General features: G+C 35.7%; 1 protein-coding gene across 3 annotated transcripts in view; it reads right to left on the reverse strand.

Annotated features, from left to right (window-relative positions):
• Nucleotides 1-23,834, reverse strand: part of LOC110295968 (contactin-6) — a 370,702-nt gene that overhangs the window by 142,442 nt on the left and 204,426 nt on the right. For all 3 annotated transcript variants that reach the window (XM_021164390.3, XM_021164391.3, XM_085840204.1), the window contains exon 5: nucleotides 16,800-16,895. In XM_021164390.3, coding sequence (XP_021020049.1) covers nucleotides 16,800-16,895 — 96 coding nt within the window. The remainder of the gene's footprint in view (nucleotides 1-16,799; nucleotides 16,896-23,834) is intronic.

Consider the following 23,834-nt stretch of genomic DNA (forward strand, 5'->3'; position numbering starts at 1 on the left):
TATTCACACACAAGAAAGTCAGGGTAACCAAAGAATAGTCCATGTGATCAATCGCCTCTTGTCCAGAGAAAGGTCTTCCATCATGTGAATAGTGTGTGTATGGGTATATATATATATATATATATATATATATATATATATATATATGTATGTATGTATGTATATATATATATATATATATATATATATATATATATATATCCCTGATGTGGAATCAAGACACTATATATAACAGCTGTCTTTTTCAACTTTAAGGAGATATTTTGAAAAACCCTTACTAATTATACTATCCTTGAACTCTCAAGTATGGGGGGACATGAATCCTATTAACAGTAATTTTTAAATTAAATAATATCTGTACAGTGAAAACTCCAGGTGAAATAGTAATAAAGAAATATTACAAATATATAGGTCCTCCACTAAGATTATGGTTTAGTTGTGAATTTGGCACAATTTAGAATCAACTGGAAGACATTATCTTTTCTTTTATAAAAATAATTATTTTATATATTTACATTCCAGATGTCACCACCCATCCCAGTTCACCTTTCCACCTTTCCTGGGGCCTTACTCTCTAGAAGATTAGACACATCCTTTCACAATAAGGCCAGACAAGGTAGTCCTCTATTAAATATTACCAGGGGATTAGGACAAGCCTGTATATTATTTGGTTAGTGGTTTAGTCTCTGGGTGCACTCAGGAGTCCAGGTTAGTTCAGACTGTTGTTCTTCCTATAAGGTTGCAATATCCTTCCCCTAACTCTTCTATAGGGTTCCTGAAACTCAGTCTAATGGTCATCTGTGTATATGTGCATCTGTCTCAGTCAGCTGCTGGTAAAACCTCTCAGAGAACAGCCAGCCTCGGCTCCTGTCAGTAACCACACAATAACATTAATAATAGTGTCAGGTTTTGCTGCCCACCCATGAAATGGATTCTAAGTTGGGACAGTCATTGGACAGCCTTTCCTTCAGACTCTGCTCAATTTGGTCCCTACATCTTTTTCAGAAAGGAACAATTCTTGGTTAGAAATTTTGACAGTGGGTTGGTAAACCTCTCCCTCTATTTTGGGACTTGTCTACCTACTGGAGGTTGTCTCTTCAGGTTTCCTTTCCCCACTGCTGGACATTTTGCCTAAGGTCACTCTCATGGAGTTCTGGGAGTCTCTTGCTTCCCAAGTATCTGTTCCTTTCCAGAGGGTCCTCCCACTCAGACCCCCAGAGGCTGCATATTTCCAATCATTATTTTGGACGTCTGGGCTTCTCTCCGGTTCCACCCCTATACCTGACCCCCCCTCTTTTTCCCCCACCCCTCTCCCACCCAGGTACCTCCCTCCCTCTGCTTACTATGATTATTTTGTAACCCCTTTTAAGTGGTATTGAAGCATCCTTACTTGGGCCATCATTCTTTTTAAACTTCTTATGGTTTGTAGGTTGTATCATGGATATTCTGTACTTTTTGGCTAATATCCACTTATCAGTGAATTCATGCCATGCATGTCCTTTTAAGTCCCAGTAGCCTCAGTCACTATTTTGACCTATGTCTAGGGTGGAGACACATCTTATTTATGTTAGCTAATATGAGAAGATTCAGGCTACAGAGAATAGGGCATTTCCCTAGTCAGAATGTGCTGAATTGTATGAAGTTCAGAATTCAAGTTAGCATAAGTAAGCAGGTGACTATGCATGACCCCCCCTCTCTCTTTCTCTCCCTCTCTGTGTTTATTTCTGTCTGTCTGTTTAACTACTTCTCTTTTTACATTATTAATAGTATACTAAATTAGGTTTTATGAAGGAAAGAAGAAAATGAGACAACAGAAGGAGAAATAAAATATAGGGAGTGTAAAATAAACCTTCTGCTTATAAAAACAGAAACATTACTAGCAAGAAAGAACAGAAGCAGACAAATTTCAAGCATATTTCTCAGGAATTAAGATATGATGTAAGCTATGACTTTAAGCAGTAGCAACAAAATCTTCACTTCTGCACGAAGAAGAGTTTTGCCTAATAATCTTACCGTCTATGGGAAGAAAAACCCAAATGCTACCTATGTGAGAAACAAATCAAAGATGGTCTGTTTAGACTAACCTGCTAAAATTTATATATTTGAGTGTAAGAACTCAAGTTTATAAATGGCCACACAAATCTCTAATTTTTGGTAATAGTTTTCCCAACAGATGTAGAATATACACATTTTTGTTAGTTGTATAATGTTTCTGCCACACTGGAATTTAAATTTGCATGTTCTCTGTATGTAACTGCAAACAAAAATGAACACACAAAGACAATAGTGCCAGACGAGCTGAGCGTGAGGATGAGCATCTGAATGGCAGCTTTTGTACCTTTACTTCAAACTGCTCATAACAAAATATTACATTTTCTTCAGGCATTGATTCCAAATTTGATATGCATTTAAAAACATTGTAAAATCTGAAAAAGTACAGATAAGTAATTTGGCTCCTATTGTTCAATTCAGTTCTATTCCACAAACATATCATGCAATCTGCATTGTTAACAAAGTCCAGGAGATTCAGGAAGCTGAAATCTCATGTTATATTTATAGGAGACTTTAGTGAGAAAGGATTGATCAATCTCAAGTGTACCAAGAATTATTGGAGACAACATAGCCAAGTATAGAAGCTATGTTATAAGTAAAATAGAAAAATAAGGACCCTATATTTTTAGCTACAGATAAATGTATGCAAAGACTAAGCCCATCCCATACATTGAAGGAGTGAAGAAAAGGCTCTCTGTACCACGGAAGCACAAGATAGAACTGAGCCTTTTGAATGAGACACAATATTGTTGGGCCCTTGATATAATTAAGAACAATGTTGTAACTAGACTCTGGAATGCATTAAATGCTCGATTTCCCAGTCTAGCACTGTTGGGAGATGGTGGAATCTTTAAAACTTAATGAGGGCCTAATGTGAGAGTCTGCAGTTTGTGTGGTATGCCATAAAAGTGACAAGCAAATCTGTCCCTTTGCTTACTTTGCTTTTGTTTTTATTCTGTTGTGATAAGGAGAGCAACTTTACTTCATATACTTACACATTATCCACTTTTCCATATTGTCTATAGCCAAAAACAAGCAAGCAAGCAAGCAAGCAAACAAACAAACAAACAGAAAACAGAAGTAAAGAGCAGCAAAATCCAAACTCACAATAAAAGAGAAACCTTTGTTTCTTTTGAGTTGATTATAACCGGAGCTTTATGAGGGTGATTGACATCTATTAGTAAACATGAAATCTAGGGTAGTTGATGATTTCTAAGGTGAAGAATGAACTCTTTCTGCCATTAGAAATGATCAGAAAGAGAATGAAGAAGCATGATTATGGATGCTCTAGAATGAATGATTCAAAATATCTATGTTATATCTCACAGGTGGTAACCTACATGTGAATGGTCTATAACATCTTCAGTGTGTTCATGTAACTAGGAGCTGGTGATTCCCGACCATACATGCATGATACAGGTGAGTTATCATGATCAAAACTATACTTTGAAATTCTTCTCATGTTCCCAGAGCTACTGAACAGTCTGTTTTTAAAATTTATTTATTTATTTATTTATTTATTTATTTATTTATTTATTTATTTATTTATTTATTTATTAGCAAATTCACACTGAGGGCATTATACATTCCCTGTGGTATCTTTCTTCTAGGTCCCTTTACTCATGTCTCTCTCTGCCTCACTCTAGTCTACTCTTCCATCTCCATCAAATAGACACACAAAGACTTCAGTCTGAACCACAGAGGTGTCTAGATAGGAAAATTTTACTCAGCATAAAAAGAAGGATAAGATGTAATTGGGATTCACCTATTCTCACTGACTTTTATCTTTTGGACACTTTGTGAAATAAAGACAATCTTGAACAAATTCCTACTGCTATGTCTCCATTTAGGGATCCTTATTCAAGGCCTTTTAGAGCAAAGAAACATGCCTTAGCTTTCTGAAAGCAACATAACCTTTTCCACTTCACAAAAATTACAGGTTGCTGCTAGTGCCCAAGAGATCTTTGTATCCATCAACCTATAATCTTGGGACCTTAGACTGTAATTTTCTTCTCTCCCTCAGTGAATTCATTTTTTTATCTTAGCTCCTCAAACTTTCCCATTTGTTCCTATGTGTGGTGTATCCTTCAGAAGTGGAATATTTAAAACCAATTGGGAGAATGAAAATTATATATGTAGAAAAGTACGAAAACATTAAAAGTACTTTAGTTTTATCCTTCCAACAACTGTCTTCTAAAGTTGACTGCATATTCCTTTTTAAAAAATTTTATTAGGTATTTATTTCATTTACATTTCCAATGCTATCCCAAAAGTTCCCCACACCCTCTCCCACCCATTTCCCCACCCACCCACTCCCACTTCTTGGCACTGGTGTTCCCCTGTACTGAGGCATATAAAGTTTGCACGACCAATGGGCCTCTCTTTCCACTCATGGCCGACTAGGCCATCTTCTGATACATATGCAGCTAGAGACACGAGCTCCAAGGGGGTACTGGTGAGTTCATATTATTCCACCTATAGGGTTGAGGATCCCCCCAGCTCCTTGGGTACTTTCTCTAGCTCCTCCATTGGGGGCCCTGTGATCCATCCAATATCTAACTGTGAGCATCCACTTCTGTGTTTGCTAGGCCCCCACATAGTCTCACAAGAGACAGCTATATCTGGGTCCTTTCAGCAAAATCTTACGGGTGTATGCAATGGTGTCAGCGTTTGGAAGCTGATTATGGGATGGATCCCCAGGTATGGCAGTAACACAATCAATATACTAAAGAGGCTGCTGGAGACTCCAGGATAAAGTTAAATTTTCAGAATGAGGTTGTTATCATTTTTAAGCAGTATAAGTCAAACCTAAATTTTAAGATGTCTAATCCCTGGTCTTCTTTAAAGCTGTCTTTTGACTCTCGTACAATTACCTCTTTATTCCACTGCCTGGGCACAGAATTCCTTCCAAACTCCCAAGACCTAAGATCCAAAGATAAATGGTACTTACTGCACTTTCACACTTCATTGACACCATCTATTTTGTAATAGCCAAACAATCTAAAAACCTGCATAAGATGGCAGGTTCATTTGTCATTTGAAGTAACTCTGGGGTTTATTACTCACCTTTATGATAACTCAGATAAATACAATCTTGACTAACCTCTCATTCTTTCTCCCTTACAAGCTCATTTAAAAGCTAAGGTTCTAGGTGCAGACATATACCTTCTCTGACTGAAACTTGGAGCCAATAAGAAAGGAGCGGTTTCATCTACAAATTGAAGTGTATGAGTTGTTGTTGTGGTGGTGGTGGTGGTGGTTATTGTTCTAGTTATGGTGTTGGTGGTTACTGTAGTTGTTCTGAAACAAGGTCACAAGTATCCTAGCTTGGTTAACTGCCCTATACAGCTATAAATGGCTTTAAACTCTTGATCAAGCTAGCTCTAACTGCTGAAAAAAGAATACCTACACTTAGATACTACTACATATAGAGAATTTGGGACTTTGCTATGAGATTGTATATCCTAGAACCATCAGAAGTTATACCTGCAAGGTTTTATTATCATGTTCACCCAAAAGTGAGTTTAACATGAATGATTCAAGTGAACAAGACTCATCCCTACAAGAGAGCTACAGGGAACTTAGCAAAGCTATGAGTAGGAAAGGTGGAAATCCCTAGGGAAGAGCACACCGATTTCTTTTCCTTTTTCCAGGAATCCCTGAAAACATATGTGAGTAACGGTATATGGACTCAAGAGGTTATACTTAGAAATATGTGTATACACACATATACATATGTATGCAAGAATAATAAATGAAAATAGATGTCCACAAATTTGGAAAAGTGTGGCGCCTTGTATATGGGAGGGTGTGGAGAGAGGAATGGGAAGGGAGAAATATTGGAATTAATTACAATCCATAGTCAAAAAACAACAACAAAAAGCTGAGGTGCTACAATGTCAGTATAATGGAGATGGAGATGTAGTTCAGTTGGAAAAGTGCTCATTTAGCAAGTATAGCATGTATAGTACCCTGGGCTCAATTGGAATTACCAAGTGCCACATAAACTGAGGGCAGTGAGGACTTGAGATGCACTTTCCTTGATCAGTTTGAAACTGGAGAAGCTGTAGTATTGTGGTATTACTCACCTCTCCCCCAATCCTGGCCTAATGTGTGATATATATGTTCTCTCCAGGCTAGCATTTGCAAGACAGTCTGTTCGGCACATCTTGTAAATGAAAGCCAGCAGGGGTAGAGAACATCTGTAGATAGAAAAGTTTCTGTTTTTTTTTTTTTTTAACTTGACATGTTATCATAAGATACTTGTCAATCAATCTATATATGTGATAGCTTAAACATTTATTTATAGACATGAGTTGTAATGTCACAACTCATAATGCTCCAAATTCTTCCTGCCATTATCGTTCTCTTCTGCCCTGCACTCTTCCCACATGGGCTGTCTCTGCTCATTCATGCCCACAGCTAGCCTGCAGGGGAAGCATCTTTTTTGTAAGTTTCATCATGATTTGCAGCTGGGACTTAATTTGTATATTTTTAATGGGGAAAGAAAAAAAATAGGCCTTCCAAGTTAGAAGTTTAAAAACCTTCTCATTTGGCTTTTCTTAATTAAATGTATAATTCATGAGACACTTAGTTTAAAGCCATTGGATTCTTAAATATTCTCTCTACCTTCTATGACATTTATCTGTTATTAATAGTGCTGATGTATTCTTATTGTGATGATTCAGCAGTAACATTAGTACAGAATGATAATTGGTCCTTTCTGGAGCATTCTTGTAGTTTTTCATTGACACCATGCTCTACACTTCTATTATTATTAAAAATGGCAGATCTGCAGTAAGCAATTGAAAAGGCTGTGCTGCTCTCTGAAGCATGCAAACAGCCCTGATTTCCCCAGAGGAATATTGTAGTTTTGATATATTTAACAGACTTATACATAGTAGTGTGATATTTAAAATATGAAGAGGAAATATAAATGCAAATGCAGCCATTACATGGAGTATAAGTTTTATTAGATCTTTGAAGAAAAAGACCAAATAGTAAACATTGACCCTTCTGCTCCCAAAACTTCATAGGGCTGCAGAACTGATATAAAAATTGAAGTAATGTTCCTTGAAGTGAATATTCATATATATATATATATATATATATATATATATATATACATATATACATTTATACATATATACATATATATAAAATATCTGAAATATAGTACTCATATTTAATGGATAATCTCCCTTTACCCAATTCCTTTTGGTATTCCAGAAAGAGTACACATTATTATAAAACTTCAAACCTAGCATAGTCCTTTAGGATTTAAGCTGAGGAACTCTTGTTTGATCAACTATGGGTACACTAGCTCAACAGCAAAGATCTACTCCAAGAATAATAATTCCTTTATTGTCTTGAATTCTTCGATGTTATGTGGAGCAAAGTTATGATGCAATACTGAAAACATCCTTACATGTTTGTTATCTGTCCCTATTTGAGCACCTATGTGGTCTCCAAATGCTTCTCAGGAACCAGGATTTTATTAGATCTCTTCTGATTTACACATCTATTCTCTGAAACTATAGAAAGGGCATTCTTGGGGATTGCAAACAACCTAATAAAGGCCCCTTGAGTACCCATTATGGCTAAGTGCCAGATATTACTAGGATTTATTGTACACTGCAAACTCTACCTAGAGAAGAAGTGAAAACACAGTTTGTTTTGGAACCACCTCTGGTAAAATCTCTAAATTCAAGAAACATAGAGAAGTTTAGATGTATAAATGTATAAGGATTATCCAGGTTTTCTTTTGTCTTAATACCTATACTGTATGGAAGTACACAGAGAAGGGGTTGCATACTTTGTTGTCAGCCAAGGATGGTTTATGACATTTAAAAGCTATCTGTCAAGATCCGAGTACATCCTCATTTATAAACAATGACAAGATGATGGTGTAGTGTGGTCTGTGTGGCTTCTAGTAGTCAAAATGAAGCAGAATGCTTGAACAGTGAACTATACAATTGTAGTTTCTGTTCTCTTCACTGTGGACATGTATCTGTGTGCATGGGAAACTGCAGCCTGTGGTCTAGAACAGGGGGTAGAGTATATACAGGCTATGGAGGACATGAGCTAAGACTCCACCTACACTGTTTTGAGAAAGCTGCTGTGAAGGTTAAGGCTTTCTAGGTACAGTGAGTTTAGGGAGGAATATCTCCAACTCTTTATTTAACCTCTGACCTAGCTTCTGTAGGAAACCTCAATAAATTAATTGCTTCCCCAGAATGCACTACAGTGAAATAGTGCTTGGGTTTACCCTTGTGTCCTAGGGAAAATGGCGAGATGCTGCTTTATATCTCTCTCTGGGAAAGAATTTTAGTAACCATGAGACTTAACTAATTAACATCAGTCAGTTATAAGGAGTGGGAAAGCCATATTCTTCCTGGTTGCAACACCATTCATTAATTTTAAGCAACACAATTTACTGTTCATATGCTTTTCTATACTTTTTGTAATTCTAAATTCATCATCTGAGCTAGAATGGGCCAGACATTCATCTAAGTCATGTAGAAGTATAAACACATTGATAGTTTCATAAGCATCCTTGAATCCCAGATATACAATCTTGACCAAATTAACAACTTTATAATGATTACTCAAGTTACACGAGTGAGATATATTCCCTAAAAATGTAAATGAATTGAAACATAAAATTTGTTTTATGCAGTGCCTAATGCATAGTTTCTTAGTTATTCTTTGTTATCTTGACATGAGCTGGAATCATTCTAAAAAAAGGAACTTTAATTGAGAAAATGTTACCCACCAGATTGGCCTTTGGGCAAGTATGTAGGCTATATTCTTGATTAATTATTGATATGAGAGTGCCTAGCCCACTGTGTGCTATGCTACCCTTAGGCAGGTGGTTCTGGATGCACTATTCCTAAGTGAGCAAGCTCTAAGGAAGGAGCTAGTAAGCCTCATCTCTCCATGGCCTCTGGTTCAGTTTCTGCCTTGAGTTCCTAACTTGTCTTTCTACAGTGGATTATGTCCAGGAATACGTAAAATAAATAAGCCCTTTCCTCAAGTTACTTTTGGTATGGTGTTTTAACACAGTTATAGAAAGCCTAACAACTATGACAATAAAGGTACTCAGCATATCATCCATTCTTGTGACATGGAGTGCTCTATATGTGTGGCTGTTCTGGATTTTAATCAAATTATGTTTCCTAGGCATTTACTCCAGCTTCTTAGTCCAATGTCTCACCATGTTACATGATAGGTTGCATGGGAAAGAGGGAAAAACGGACAGAGGGACATAGGGACAGAGCAGAACTCCTGTATAGCAGAGCAGAAAGAGGTCTGGGAAATTTGCTACCATTAAACTGCTGGTCAGTGGACTTTGTATGATTTAGATGTTATTTAGGAGAAACAAAAAGTAAACCACAAGACAAAACAACAACAATTAAAAAAGGAACTAAAACTTGTTTTCTTTGGCATTCCAGGTCTTCAGAAAGGACATTCTCTGAACTGCTATTTTAAAATCTGTACCCTACCTGACCAATTACTATATTCTGTTCTCACCATTATTTCTTTGACCTGTGACAGTTAATATATACTAAGCTAAGGAGTGTTTGATAAACAACATGCTGATGCAGTATGAACTCAGAGTTGTGGAAGAATAAACAAGACTTTCACCAGAATAAGTCAGACAAAGTACCCACATGGAGAAAGGGAAATTGGCACAAACTTCCACTCCTAGCCAAGATGATATTATTAACAGTTGATAGCTTCTGGGAAAGTGGAGTCAGATTTCTTCAGGAGAATGACACTGGGTATATCAACAGTGCTTCAATACAGGACCTACATTCAGGAGTATTTGGCTAAATGACTTCACATGTGTGAATGTGTATTGTGTGTGTGCTTTTATTGTTTTGATATTTTTTATTGTTTTTATATAGAAAGAACATGAATTTTGGTGAGTAGAGAGATGGAAGTGTATAGTGTATTAAATTCTCAAAAAGAATAACGTAAACCTAAATTAAATTCCCAATCATCTTCATCTCTTTTTATCTCCTTGTTCTCCCTTTTGTTTTTTCATATCACTAATTAGTAACAACCAATTTCAAGTTGCTTATGCCAAGGACATGGACCCAATGTTTATTTTCAAATTTCTCATCTAATCTCCATCCAAATTTTAAGAAAATATTTTAATTATACTTTTTACACATAGACTGAAGATGGTGAGTTATGATCTATTGACACCTATCCATGGGTCTAAGTGCATCATCTCTCACCTCAATATTGTAGTCACTGTCCAAGATGATATTCTTCATGACTGGGGAATAATAAAAATAGAAGTCACAGGAAGTGGGTCTCCCTCCTGCTGAATTTGATTTAGTATATTCTGATCTCATTTAGAAAATGAAACTGAATTAAATTAAAGGCCTTAAAATATATTAAAGCAGGATTCTGCAATTTCATTGATACTCCTATTGATGACTTGTTCTGTCCACACTGATGTTTCTCTTGTTCCTCTAATGTTCCAGATATGGTGTCACCACAGCTACTATACATATACATATTCATATATGTATTCCTATATGTATATATATATATACGTATACATACATACACATGCACATTCATATATATATATGTGTGTACATATATATATACACACACATATATACATGTATATATATATATACATGTATATATATACACAGACACACAGACACACACACACATACACACACACACATACACACACACACATATATATACACATGCCTAAATTATCTTTACACAAAATGCTTCTCTTATATCTTCATTTTTCTTCCCAGATATCCAAGCAGTAATTCTTTACCTAAAGGCAAGTACTACTAATATTTAATATTCCCTATCCTCTACTGTAGATTTTCTTACTTATTAATAGCTGTTATGATTCTTATTAACTTTTCATATGATTTGTAAAGTAAAAGACTGTCGTTTTCTCCACTGTTCCCTAAGAATACAGAAAAATCAAGGGCAATTATTAAGTTTACAAAAATATTTATGAAGTGATTAAAAAATATGCATGCTCAATAACGATGTAGGACTATGATTATTATGTCAACATCACATCTGTCTTTTGCATATTCAAGGAGCTTCAGGATTAATTGATTAATTAGCTAGGTAATTGATTAATTGACTTGGATTTTGAGACACACAGTCATTATGGATCATAGGCTGGTCTTAAAGTCACTAGGAAACAAGGTATCATCAGGTCATGATAGTATCTTTATTCTATCTTCAGTGCTGGGTTTACAGGCATGCTTACCAAGCTTGACAGGAGTGACGTATGTGTTGAGATGATTTCCTACCTAATAAGAAAACATCATTTTATTTGCTCCAGAAAGAGAAGACACACAGACTAGGAGGAAATAATTTTCCTCCTAGTATAATTTTCTTCTCTCCCTTTTTTTAACAACATGATTTTGAGCCTTTCCTTAGAGTGATTTTCCAGTTAACTTAAATTGTCAACATCTTTATGATGTGGATACAAACACTTGGCTCACAAAACAGTACTATCTTCCACAAACACAGTTGATCTGAACCAAGCACAGTTGATCTGAACCAAGCACAGTTGATCTGAACCAAGCACAGTTGATCTGAACCACTGGCTCAAAGTGAATGGTGCTATCTGATTAAAGTTGTACCTGCAAAAATTAAACAATAGTTCTTTTAACACAAAATAAAAATTCACAATTTTTATGAGGGGAGTATTGAGAATATCTTATGCACAAAGTTAAGGGGAAGATTTCCTTCAGCTCTGGTAAAAACTATTATCTGTTTGAAAAGATGATTTTTCATTATTTAAAACATGAATTATTTCTTTATTGTCATTTTACAATAAAGTTTCATATGATGAATATATAGAAATCAACTTATAGGTACATCATCTTTTTATTTACATATGTATATTGATATATGTCATCCTTTCATGATCAACTTGAGGCTTTGTCTTAGAGGATTTTCTTGAAGCTCTGAAAATTTGAGAATATTATACATTAAAGGGCATTGTGGATGACTTGTGAGGGTTTTTGTTTCAAATGACTGATGCCCTCAATCAAAGCTCTCCCTGGGTGTAAAACTTCTTGATGAAAGGATTGTTGTCTGTCTAGCTCATATGTCTATGTAGAAGGTCATGACTTTGGAAATCTTCAGAAATGTATTAGAAAAAAATTTTGCCCAAGTACCAAACTGCAATCCAAAGACTCACTACAATTTAGTGACTGTTTTTTTCTATTTCAGAAAGTATTGTTAAATCCCCTAGAACAGTAGTGAGCTCTCATTGTGTCTTGCAAATGGGATCTGGGTCTGGAAAAAATGGCAGTACTATTATAATCTGATCCATAAACTCAGATTACTGAGAATTATATGAACAGAGAAGAATATAACCATCATGAAACACATAATCGTCTGTTTATAGTTTCAATATTAAATGCTGCTCTCACCAAGTTCCATCCAATTAAAATCATGGACAATGTAGTGGTGGTAAAGTGAAATAGTAGATCTTTTAATAACAGAGCTTAGTGGACGGTCTTAAGGTTACAGGAAATATGGCCTCAAAGAGAACAACATGAGCCTATATTCTTCTTCTTTTTTTTTCTGTTTTATACTGGTCATGAAAGAGCAATTCACCATGCTCACAAACAAGATCACAAACAAGCTTTTTATCTCTATGTTACAGAGAAAATAAACTTACTGGTACAGATCTCATAGTTTTAAATGAGATAGCACATAAAAAATCATATCTGATTTTATTAAAATTATGTAATGAAGTCATAACCTATATCAAGATTACTTTCAATATAAGAACATGGATTGCTTTTTTGATTTCATGGGTCCATTCTGTAATAGAATAACTTCAACCTCCCTAAAGTACTTTTCTATTCTCCATCCTCCATTCACCCTTTGTCCTCCATCCCCCACTCCATCCTCCTAGAGGGATATAGCCTGTTTATACATGCGGTTAAGGTTAAATGTTGGGAGAAAGCTTTTATAATATATCAATGCTTTATTTTATTCACTCAAAATGAGAAAGACAGATAATTTCTTAATCATATCTGTTCAGCTGGAAGAAGATGATACTTTAGGGTCTATTGATGTTATGTTATCATGTTATGTTAGATTATATTTTTATATCAAATTAACTTTTTATGTTATGTTATATTTTGTTGTAATGTTATTGCAACTAAAGGAAGTTAAAGGAAGAAAATCTCTCTCACTGGAATTCCTAAACCCTGTCTACTCCCTTCTCATACCATCTCAAAGACAAATCAAAGTACTAATCCAGGTTTAGGATTTTATTGCTGTGAACATACACAATGACTAAGTCAAGTCTTAATAAGAACATCATTTTATTGGGGTTTGCTTATATGTTCAAAGGTTCAGTCCATTATCATGAAGGTAGAAGCATGGTAGTGTCTAGGCAGACACAGTGCAGGAAAGAGCTGAGAGCTCTACATCTTCATCAGAATACTGACTTCCAGGTAGCTAGGATGAGGGTCTTAAAGCCAAGCCCACAGTGACATAAGTTCTCCAACAAGGCCACACCTACTCCAACAGGATCACTTCTAATAGTGCCAATTCATGGGCCAAGCATATACAAACCATCACATCCACCAAAGTTCTTATTATGGAACCAAGAAATTTATTTTACATACTTACAGAATATGGGTGAGGGTTTTGGCAAGAGTAGTAGTGATATCATAATTACATGGAAAGATCTTTTCACAGTGTAGATAATGATTTTTGCATAGTCATGTAGATGGATCCTCTTTTCATTAACCCACTCAGAATATGCAATATATCTCTCTGCATATAATCCCAGCCCAGGCCATGTGCAATGAGAGCAATGTTGCATGCAAATGTTTGGGAGTGGTAGATGGAATCTCAGATGAACATCCAATGACCATCTAAACATCTTTTATGAGATAATATCAATAGTCCAGTCATGATGATCTGTGGCAGGCAGGCAGAGATTATTTAATGAGAATCCCAGCTGTTCTGATTCAATGGCTATGCACTAGAATACTTGGGTTGTTATGGTGCCGAGTTATTAGTGCACATTTACATGGAAAATCTACAAACTTTTTTCATTTCTTTCTTGTATATTCACAAACCGTCTTTGCCAGACAGACATATAGAATTCAAATATGTCACTTTTTCTTGTGTTCATTGAATGTTTCTTTATAAAACTCACTGAAGTTTATTTCATAGATTTCTATTGTTAAGAGATGTTTTGAATATATTTATGTGAACATACTAGATGAACAATCAAGCTTATTATTATGACTTCATCCTTCATGCAGAACCACTCTCTGTGTTCACTCTGCTATGTGTCAACAGAAAGGCAGAAAACTACATTATATGCAATTTGCTCTAATATGCACCAGCTTTTATGATCTGATGTCACTATGAAGTCTATAATTGCTTTTTAAGAGAGGTAATATTGATAATATCACATAAGAATTAGAAATAATTTAGCTCACGAAAGTCAACAGACTCTCACATACACTCAAATAAGGGATTTTTATAACACTTAATAAATTAGATATTAACACATCACAGCTCAGCATAACTGATGAACCTGTACCTAATGTCATGATTAGTGAGAAATAATCACTCCTCTAGCGCCATTAACATTATGAAGATAGCCACCTCTGTTACCCAGTATAGTATGAAATGGCAGCCATGGCAATCAGGCAGGAGAAATACATAAAACTGGAAGAAAACAAATAAGGTTGATTTTAATTTATTCCTCTTTGAAGATCATATGATTCTATACTTAGAAAACCCAAGAGATTGCATAAAAAGACTTTTAGCACCAATAAACAAATCTGGCAAAGAGGCAAATGACAGCACACAAAAATCAATAGCTTTCTTATAAAAAAAAAAAACAGATAAAACTTTTCCATTGGGAAAAATCTTAAACAAATGAACATCTGACACTTGGGAATGAATCTAGTTAAGGGAATAAAGATCTCTGAATGAAAATATGACAGTGGAGAGAGAGATACAGCAGAAGATATAAAAAGATACAAAGACCAAAGAACATTATTCCTTCATACCTGTCCTCAAAAAAAATGAAGTGACTGTTGGTGAGTGCTAAACCTATTCAGGAGGAAATTTTTATGATACACAACATCTTTATGAAAAGATATCCATGGACTCATGCAGATGATTCTCTATGAAAAAAAAGGCAATTATTTTTTTCATTCTCATCCAAAAGCCTTGGTCCTTACAAAATTCTTCCCTTAATGTATGTTGTGTTATCCACTGACTTAGCTTCACAGGACTTAGGACATGACTGTGAGAGCATTTTGCTTTTAGAAAAATTAACAAATCCTTTCTCATTAGGAGTTGGCAAAGAGAATACCTGTCTTTCTAAGCTTCTGTTTTGACTTTCTTTCATTGCACACAAATAACCAGTTAACTTACAATTGTTTTACGTTTCTATCACATATGATTAAACCAAGTTGGAACAGGTTTTTAACATCAGAAATCTTTGAGTGTGATCAGAATCCTGAAGGACCTGGTGCTTTCCTAATTTTGAGTCTCAGATTATGTCACTAAATCAGAATTTTTCATAAGCTGAAAAAGAAAATAGACACTGCCAAAAAGCCTAAGTAAGCTAGGTTTGTACACTTTGCAGGTATATAGCTTTATGCTGAGACATCATTGTGTGAATGGTAAATCTTCTGTAACACGTCAGCTGAACATAATGCCATATTTGTTAGTAGAGAGGAAAAATATACTGTTAGCTTCTAGTTAGAATCTTTTGCTTTTTGTGCTAGCATATCAAAAAGGTTATACAAAATTAAAGTACAATAAAATGTTTTAAAGATATATAAATAAGTTGCAGTTTTATATTAGGAACACAAGTTTGCCTTTTGACTGAGAATATTTGTCTTATTTCTTTTCAGAACTCTCCAATTTTGTTTTTTTTTTTTTTTCGGGTTGCTTTCTCTCTCTCTTTTTTTTAAGGTTTATTTATTATTATATCTAAGTACACTGTAGCTGTCTTCAGATGCACCAGATCTCATTATGGATGGTTGTGAGCCACCATGTGGTTGCTGGGATTTGAACTCAGGACCTTTGGAAGAGCAGTCGGTGCTCTTAACCACTGAGCCATCTCTCAGCCCCCAACTCTCCAATTTTGTAATGGAGGTTATTATGAATATGATATAGTGGCTCATGTGCTGAGAATCTGGGAACTAGAATGCCTGCTTCTCTTTTCCAATGAAGAATACCAAGAATAGTGTTGCAATTTACCTCCATATATAAATCAAAATTAAAAAAATTAAGAAAATTAGCTTTCAATTTTAATAAGGTACTAGACATTATAAAACTCCAATTCGCTTAGATATCTATCATTGTTAATACCGTTTGCCTATATCTACACTGAGGAGGTTGAGGCTCAAAGAGAGTTACCTGCCTTCTACATTACCATGAGTGGCAGATCTTAGCCTCCCACAATGCACTTAGTTTCATACAAAGGTCCAACACCAACAGTTTACAGCTCTCAGGTTCAACTGCTCATGGACATATTTGCTCCATAGCTAAATGAAAAAAGTAATTTTAAATAAAAACATTGGGATGTAGAGCTGTCTATATGGTTGATGCGTTTCTCAGGAATTTGGTAGTTCTTCTGAGTATATGGTGGAATGTCAATGATTATGAGACCCTCTGTACCTCCATCTTCTGATGGAGCCTAATGGCATTACAGACACAAACTACCCATAACCTACCTCCAAAATGCGGGGGTGGGCCACAGAGTAGTACCACTCCTTGACCTTCACGGACAGAGACTGTGCTTCTGGTTTTGGTTTCAAAGTCTTCAATATCTTGGAAAACAAATAAAATAGGTTGAGCGTTCCTTGTTTGCAGAAGTAATCCAGAAGAGTTTGAATATCGTAAGAACTTGTGATTGTTATGAGTAACAGCTACTCATACTTAGCTTACCAGGTAAATGACTAATTTACCTTCAGTGATGATTCTTTCACACAATCGCACATTTCTTTCAGTTTTACTTTTTCATATAATTCAGTAGCATCTGTGATAAACATGTTTGTTAAGGCTACTCACTAGCTACTTACTTTTATTCTCTCAAACATTTTGTAACCCAGCAAATTGTACTCTAAGCCTAGTACATAATTTTTATGTCCAGTTGTAGTTTGTCTAGCAGGATATGCAGCCCATATGCAGAAATCTAATGACTTTGGTTATCAGCTGCCACTTGATGGTTAGACAATGTCTCCAATTTAGGATACATTGTCACAGAGACCGAGCTGCTATGGACAGAACCAGTGAGGCAGAAAGTCTATTCTGTACCTTCTTTATACCCCTTCACAAAGTTTATTCTTGACATGTTGTGGTTTCCTCCATCAAGGAACCTTAGAAAATTCAGAGATGGATGAAATCATCATAAGCCATCTAGTTAAGTTATAAATTTTTCAATATTCCCAGAAAAAAGTCAGTTAGCCTCCAGGAATGGGCAAATGTTTAATCCCCTCTGAACATCAATGTCTTCTTTGGTATAATTAATTAATTAATTCAGTGTAATTAATTAATTAATTCAGTGAATGGATCAGCTTATAGAAGATAGGAAAAGGTGTATTTGTAAGAATAACAGAGAACTACAAAGGCCTGACTCACTGGGTATTTAATAGGAAAATCAAAAGAGTTGTAGGGAAACAAAAGCTCATTGCTAACAAAACGTGACCACCACTTTGAAGCAGAGTCCACCATTTGGGAAGACTTTTTCTCCCTTCTTTTGTAATGGTAGGGTTGGAATCAAATGTATTTCTTCTACTAGATAATACATTCTTCATATTTCTTTGTAGAATATATACTAAACAAAAACAAAGATGTTTAAAAGAACATCTCTACAAATATTCATGATTCCTTTATACTCAACTTAACTACCTCTTAATGTGTTAACAAATGGAAGCCACAACATTCAGAAACTACATTTTAGACATGAAAGTTGAGTGGAAAGGAACCATAACTAAATTTTAAGAGCCTGTTGTTGATGTTGGTAACAGAACATAGACAAATCAACCTTGATCTGTCTAGGAAACTCTTCTCCTTCCAAAGTGCCTTTTGTGGCCAGAAGGTACTTTGAAGACAGTTAAAGGACAAAAGACACCAGTGGTATTATGCACACTAGATACTTTATGCCACAATATTGAACACCCAGGCAAAATGTACATTTTGTTGCAATAATAAAGTGTTAATTTTGGAATAACTAATTGTTGTTTCATTAAATATGAGAGTTGCTCCACAGGGAGGATTTCATGCCAGGTACTATAACCCTGGTCAAAACCCATGACTGAGGATACCATAGGTCTTAAGGGAGAAACATACTGTTTTATTTTGCTAAGTGGTTATGCTGTCAAACTGCCTTCTGAATACTTATTTTTACCATAGACTTGTGCTTCTCTCATCTTTGGTCAAAGAAGTTTCTTTGCTAATAGGTAGTGTGGTTAATGCAAAAATCCTTGCAAAGAGTAGGAATGATGTTTAAGTACAGAAGGTCTATTTGTAAGGATAACAGAGAATCACAAAGGCCTGACTCACTGTAATTCTGCTGACTATCTAATAGGAAACCAGAAGACCTGTAGAAAAAACAAAGCACATTGCTAACAAAATGTGACCACCATTTTGAAGCAGGGTATATATAACTTTAAACACTTCAACCTTTCCATGCAAAGCTTAGGGAATATTGTGGAAGATAGCCAGGACTTGTATAATTAAAAACAGTGCTTTTATGCATCAAATCACAGTACTATGCTTACCACACAAGATCAACATGGTCAAAATTCCAGCATGGATTGGGGAGCTACTGTTATTCAATGCAGATGAGGTTAGGAAAAATCACTATACTTTAAGATTGGCTATTGGTAGTTGACTCATGACCTAGTGGATAGCCACATACACATACACTTATGCAGAGTGCTAACTGAATTCTATCCATTATTAATAACAAAGTAATAAACTAAGTTGAAGCTGACGAAGAGATGGATTGGGGGTTCTAGGAGGAGGTGGATGGTGGTGGTGATAGATAGATATGATCAGTTTATGTTGTGTAAATAAATGCATGGCACATTAAAAATGAGTTTAGTTACTTTTAAAAGCTGGCTGTATGACTCAGAAGCACAAGTAAAGTTCTATTGTACTGGAGGCATTTTTGTAGTAATCTTTTTATTATTGTATTTTAACCTTTCAGTCTTAGGCATCCTTTAAAGGAAATGAAGAAAATACACATATGATCGATAATATGGTGACTTACATTTGGATCTATGGGGAAAAGGAGGCAATTGCTTTCATAAAAAATTAAATGGGACTAAAATTCTAAATCCACAGATTTTATGGTGCAGAGAAACCACTGCTGTAATTAGATTTAGGGTTCTGAAATTTGTATACATATGGACTACTCTAAGATAGAAAGGAAATACTTGATTTAAGGTAATAATGAATCATTATGAAAATTGCACCCACTTCTGTTACTTAGAAGAAGCTATAAATGCAGAAAAGATCGATTTGAAAAATGCTTAAGATGGCGTTGGATGATGGCGTGCACTTTTTATTTGATAGGCAAAGAGACCATGGAAGAGGAATCACAAGATAGAATTGGCTACAAAACATCCCTGTCTAAATTAAAAATATGTATCTTAATGTCAAGTTTAAAAATAGGAGAAAATTGTATTTCTGAATATATCTATGCCACTACTGAATTATAAAAGCAACAATATAAAACCTACATATGAGCATCCCATTAAACTGTTATAAAGTATCTTAAAATGGTTATTTTAAAATTGTTTTATAGCACAAGAGTAATTGAGGTGTGCCAATTCCTCTGTGAACATTTTATAAACATAGCATATATGACATGAGAGTAATTTTTATGGTTTTAAACACCTCACAATAGTGTGATCTGAAAAGTTATATTTGTTGGACAAATAAGAGAACATAGTAGAGACATAATGTCTATAAAACACCTCACCCCTGGGGTAGGGGGAAGCTACCACCCAGATGTGCAAGAAGAGGATTTGCCAGTAAATAAACTATTTCAAGCCACAGGAACAGATATAACACACTTCAATTTTTGAGACTATTAATTTAGCAAATATGTCTCTAGATTCAAGTACTGAAAATATATACTCTTCAGAGGTGGAGAGACAATAAGAGAGGAGGAAGAATGAGATAAGAATGAAGGGACAAGTAAAAATTCAGATCGCAGCAATGAAGATGTAGAAAAAGATTAGACAGGAGTTGTTGATCGTATGTGACTTTGGCAAGAGAACTCCTTGGCCTTTTGAGACAAAATCAAGTAGATGAGGGCTTGGGGCTCAAAGGTGTACAAACAAACTTTTTAGAGTAGACTGACAACAGGACGAGAGATTTAGGAAGAACATGGAAGGGTTTAGGAGACTATACTTATTAATTGCTTGTTAAACTAGAAGAATTTTTTCAGAGAACATGTGGAGGGATCATCCTCTGTAAAAATGTAGAATCAGGAGAACTAATCTTGTGTTGTGGATATAATATGATCTGCAGGGTATTTGCTGATTAGAATAAAGAGCTTTAGATAGTGGATCCAAATCTCCTGATAAAACTGAAAAGATTTTTGTATTTGCTAGGTCATTTGAGAGGATAGGGGTTTTAAGAAACATATCTGCACATTGGTTTCACTGCACAAATTGAATGAAACTAAGAACATAAGGAATATAGAGTATGTCTGAAGTGGCATCAGAAGGGAAGAGAGAGAAGATAATTGTATTTCTGTCAACCCTATGTCCACATACACTCATCTACAAACACAACTTGAACAGAACATTTGGCTACCAGTTACATTTGTGCAGGTAGATATCTCTGTTTAAAGCATCCTTAGTTTACCGTTTTTTTTTTTTTCCTAGACTAGTTTCTAAATAAATATGCTTGGCTTTTCAAGATTTAGAGTACTGGATTCAGAAAAAGAGGTGCATGAAATACTATGTATATATTTAGCAATGCATCTATCTGTTCTTGACTATTTGAGTATACCCCTTGAGTATGATTGTGTGCATGGCATGTATGTGTGTGCAAGTGGGCAAGCATGTTTGTGAGTGTGCACATGAAGGCAGGAGGACATACTGAAGTGTCACTCAGGAACTATCCTTATTGGCCTTAGCTTACCTGGATGAAGGCTAAATGGCCAATAAGACCTGGTAACCTATCTCCTCTCCAGGGATGGGATTACAAGTTTCAGCCATCATGCCTGGCTTTATTTACAAGGGTTCTGGGAATAAATTCCAGGCCCTCCTGCTCAGACAAGTATTTCATTGACTTAGCCATCTCTCAAGCACCTGTCCCATACTTGTAAAAATGAAAATTTCCTGCTAACCAAGTATAACAATCCCCTATAATTGAACTCCAATTTTTTTTTATTTGTTCCTCATCAAGGGTCATGATCTGTGTGCTACCTGAGAATATTGTATGCCAGGCACGTATTTTGTGAAGTATTAATAATCCAATCCGTTCTATTTTCTCTTTGGTTATCGCAAAACTGAAGTGGTCAGATGTATTTTGGTGCCATCATTATGAAATCATATAGTTAGTGTCATAAGTCAGTGATATATGCTTGTCTAACAGTGCAAGACGTCTGGGTTCAATCTACAGCACTGAATAAATAAAGCTGTTAGCTTAACCTGTGATTTCTTTATGACTTTGCTTTACATCATTTTGAACGAAAAGCTCCCTAACTATTTTTCAGGACTAAAGTCAATACATAGACCTGGATGTTTCTATCTCTTGTAGGCCTAAGAGGTGGCTAATCTAAGAATGCTTTTATCCCTCTGAACTATTATATTTGGCAAGTATTATTAAGTTATTGCTGCTTTTTAGTGGTCATAGAAAGGAAAACACTGTCAAAGTGAGTAATGAAAACTTAGGTGGCATGGTATAAGCTCTGGATTGGAGTCACATCATCATCCTCTTACATACAGAATCAGGAGTCAGGGTTTAAGTGATAATCAGAAGTCATTATACAAATATTGATAAGATCCCTGGCACCTAACCATTGTTTTCAATTTCAGGTAAATGGTACTCATTGGTGGCATCATTTCTCTGGGATCTTTGTGATCACAATAGGGTTTCTATTAGCTGCCACGAAGGAAATCACCTTCTCTTAAAAGTCACACAAATCTTGCTAGCTATGAAATCACAGATGTTGCAAAATGTGACTATGAATTAATTCATAATTCATATATTAAAGCAGTTTGATAGCATAGAGATCACAGTCAACATACAATTTTGCCTTTGTTCACACCAGGTACTCCCTCAAAGGAGTATCTTTTCAGGTGGGTATATTTTTCTCTATCGAGGCTTTACTTCAAATATCTTTCTGCCAGCTTAAAGTAAAATCACAATTTAGTTAAGATAAAATTTAAGGCAAGAACTAAGGAATTCATGTAGACCTAGAGGTTACCTTTCAAAAGTTGAGATTTATTTTTTCCAAGAAGAGGTCAGGGAAAAACCCACCAACTTGTATTTTTTTATATTTTTATTTATTTATTTATTTATTTATTTATTTATTTATTTATTTATTTGCTTAAGAAATTGTTTTGCGGGGGGAGCCATCTTGGTCTCCAAATTCCAAGGAGACTGGTCTGCTCAGGTTAGAGTGTGGACTGCAGAGGATAAAAGCTTCTGGGACAGGCAGAAGCCACAGAGCTTCTGGGGCAGACCGTATTTTGGGCTACAGGCATCTGGCACCTTCCTTGCCAGAGGAGAGGTTGCCACCCTGCCCAGGAGGGCTTTGCCCCAGCACCTGGGGGAGACATCTTGGTTCCAAGATTCCTCCAAGTATAGTCTGCACAGATAAGAGTGTGGACTACAGAAGCTACTCAGATTCTGGGACAAGCCCTGTTTCCGACCTTCATCTTCTGCCAGGAGGCAGGTCCGAACAAAAGATATCTGTCTACCTTCCCTGAAAGAGGAGAGATTGCCTGCAGAGAGTGCTCTAAACACTGAAGCTCAGGAGAGCCCTAGTCTTCTAGGTCTGCTGATAGAGGAGAACAGAATCATGAGAGGAACAAGCTATAACAAGAGACATCTATAACAACTAACTCCAGAGATTACCAGATGGCGAAAGGCAAATGTAAGACTCTTACTAACAGAAACCAAGACCACTCACCATTATCAGTACCCAGCACTCCCACCTCAGCCAGTCCTGGACACCCAAACACACACAAAAAGCTAGACTGAGATTTAAAAGCATATATCATGATGATGGTAGAGGACATCAAGAAGGACTTTAATAGCTCACTTAAAAAAATAAAGGAGAACACTGCTAAAGAATTACAAGTCCTTAAAGAAAAACAGGAAAACTCATCCAAACAGGTGATGGAAATGAACAAAAAAAATACTAGACCATAAAAGGGAAGTAGACACAATAAAGAAAACCCAAAGTGAGGCAACGCTGGAGATAGAAACCCTAGGAAAGAAATCTGGAACCATACAAGTGAGCATCAGCAACAGAATACAAGAGATGGAAGAGAGAATCTCAGGTGCAGAAGATTCCATAGAGAACATTGGTACAACAATCAAAGAAAATGCAAAATGCAAAAAGATCCTAACTCGAAATATTCAGGAAATCCAGGACAGGATGAGAACACCAAACCTATGGATAATAGGAGTAGATGAGAATGAAGATTTTCAACTTAAAGGGTCAGCAAATATCTTCAACAAAATTATAGAAGAAAACTTCCCAAACCAAAAGAAAGAGATGCCCACGAACATAC

Source organism: Mus caroli, unplaced genomic scaffold (genome assembly GCF_978045245.1).
Source record: "Mus caroli unplaced genomic scaffold, Mus_caroli_1 scaffold_7, whole genome shotgun sequence".
Classification (NCBI taxonomy): Eukaryota; Metazoa; Chordata; class Mammalia; order Rodentia; family Muridae; genus Mus; species Mus caroli.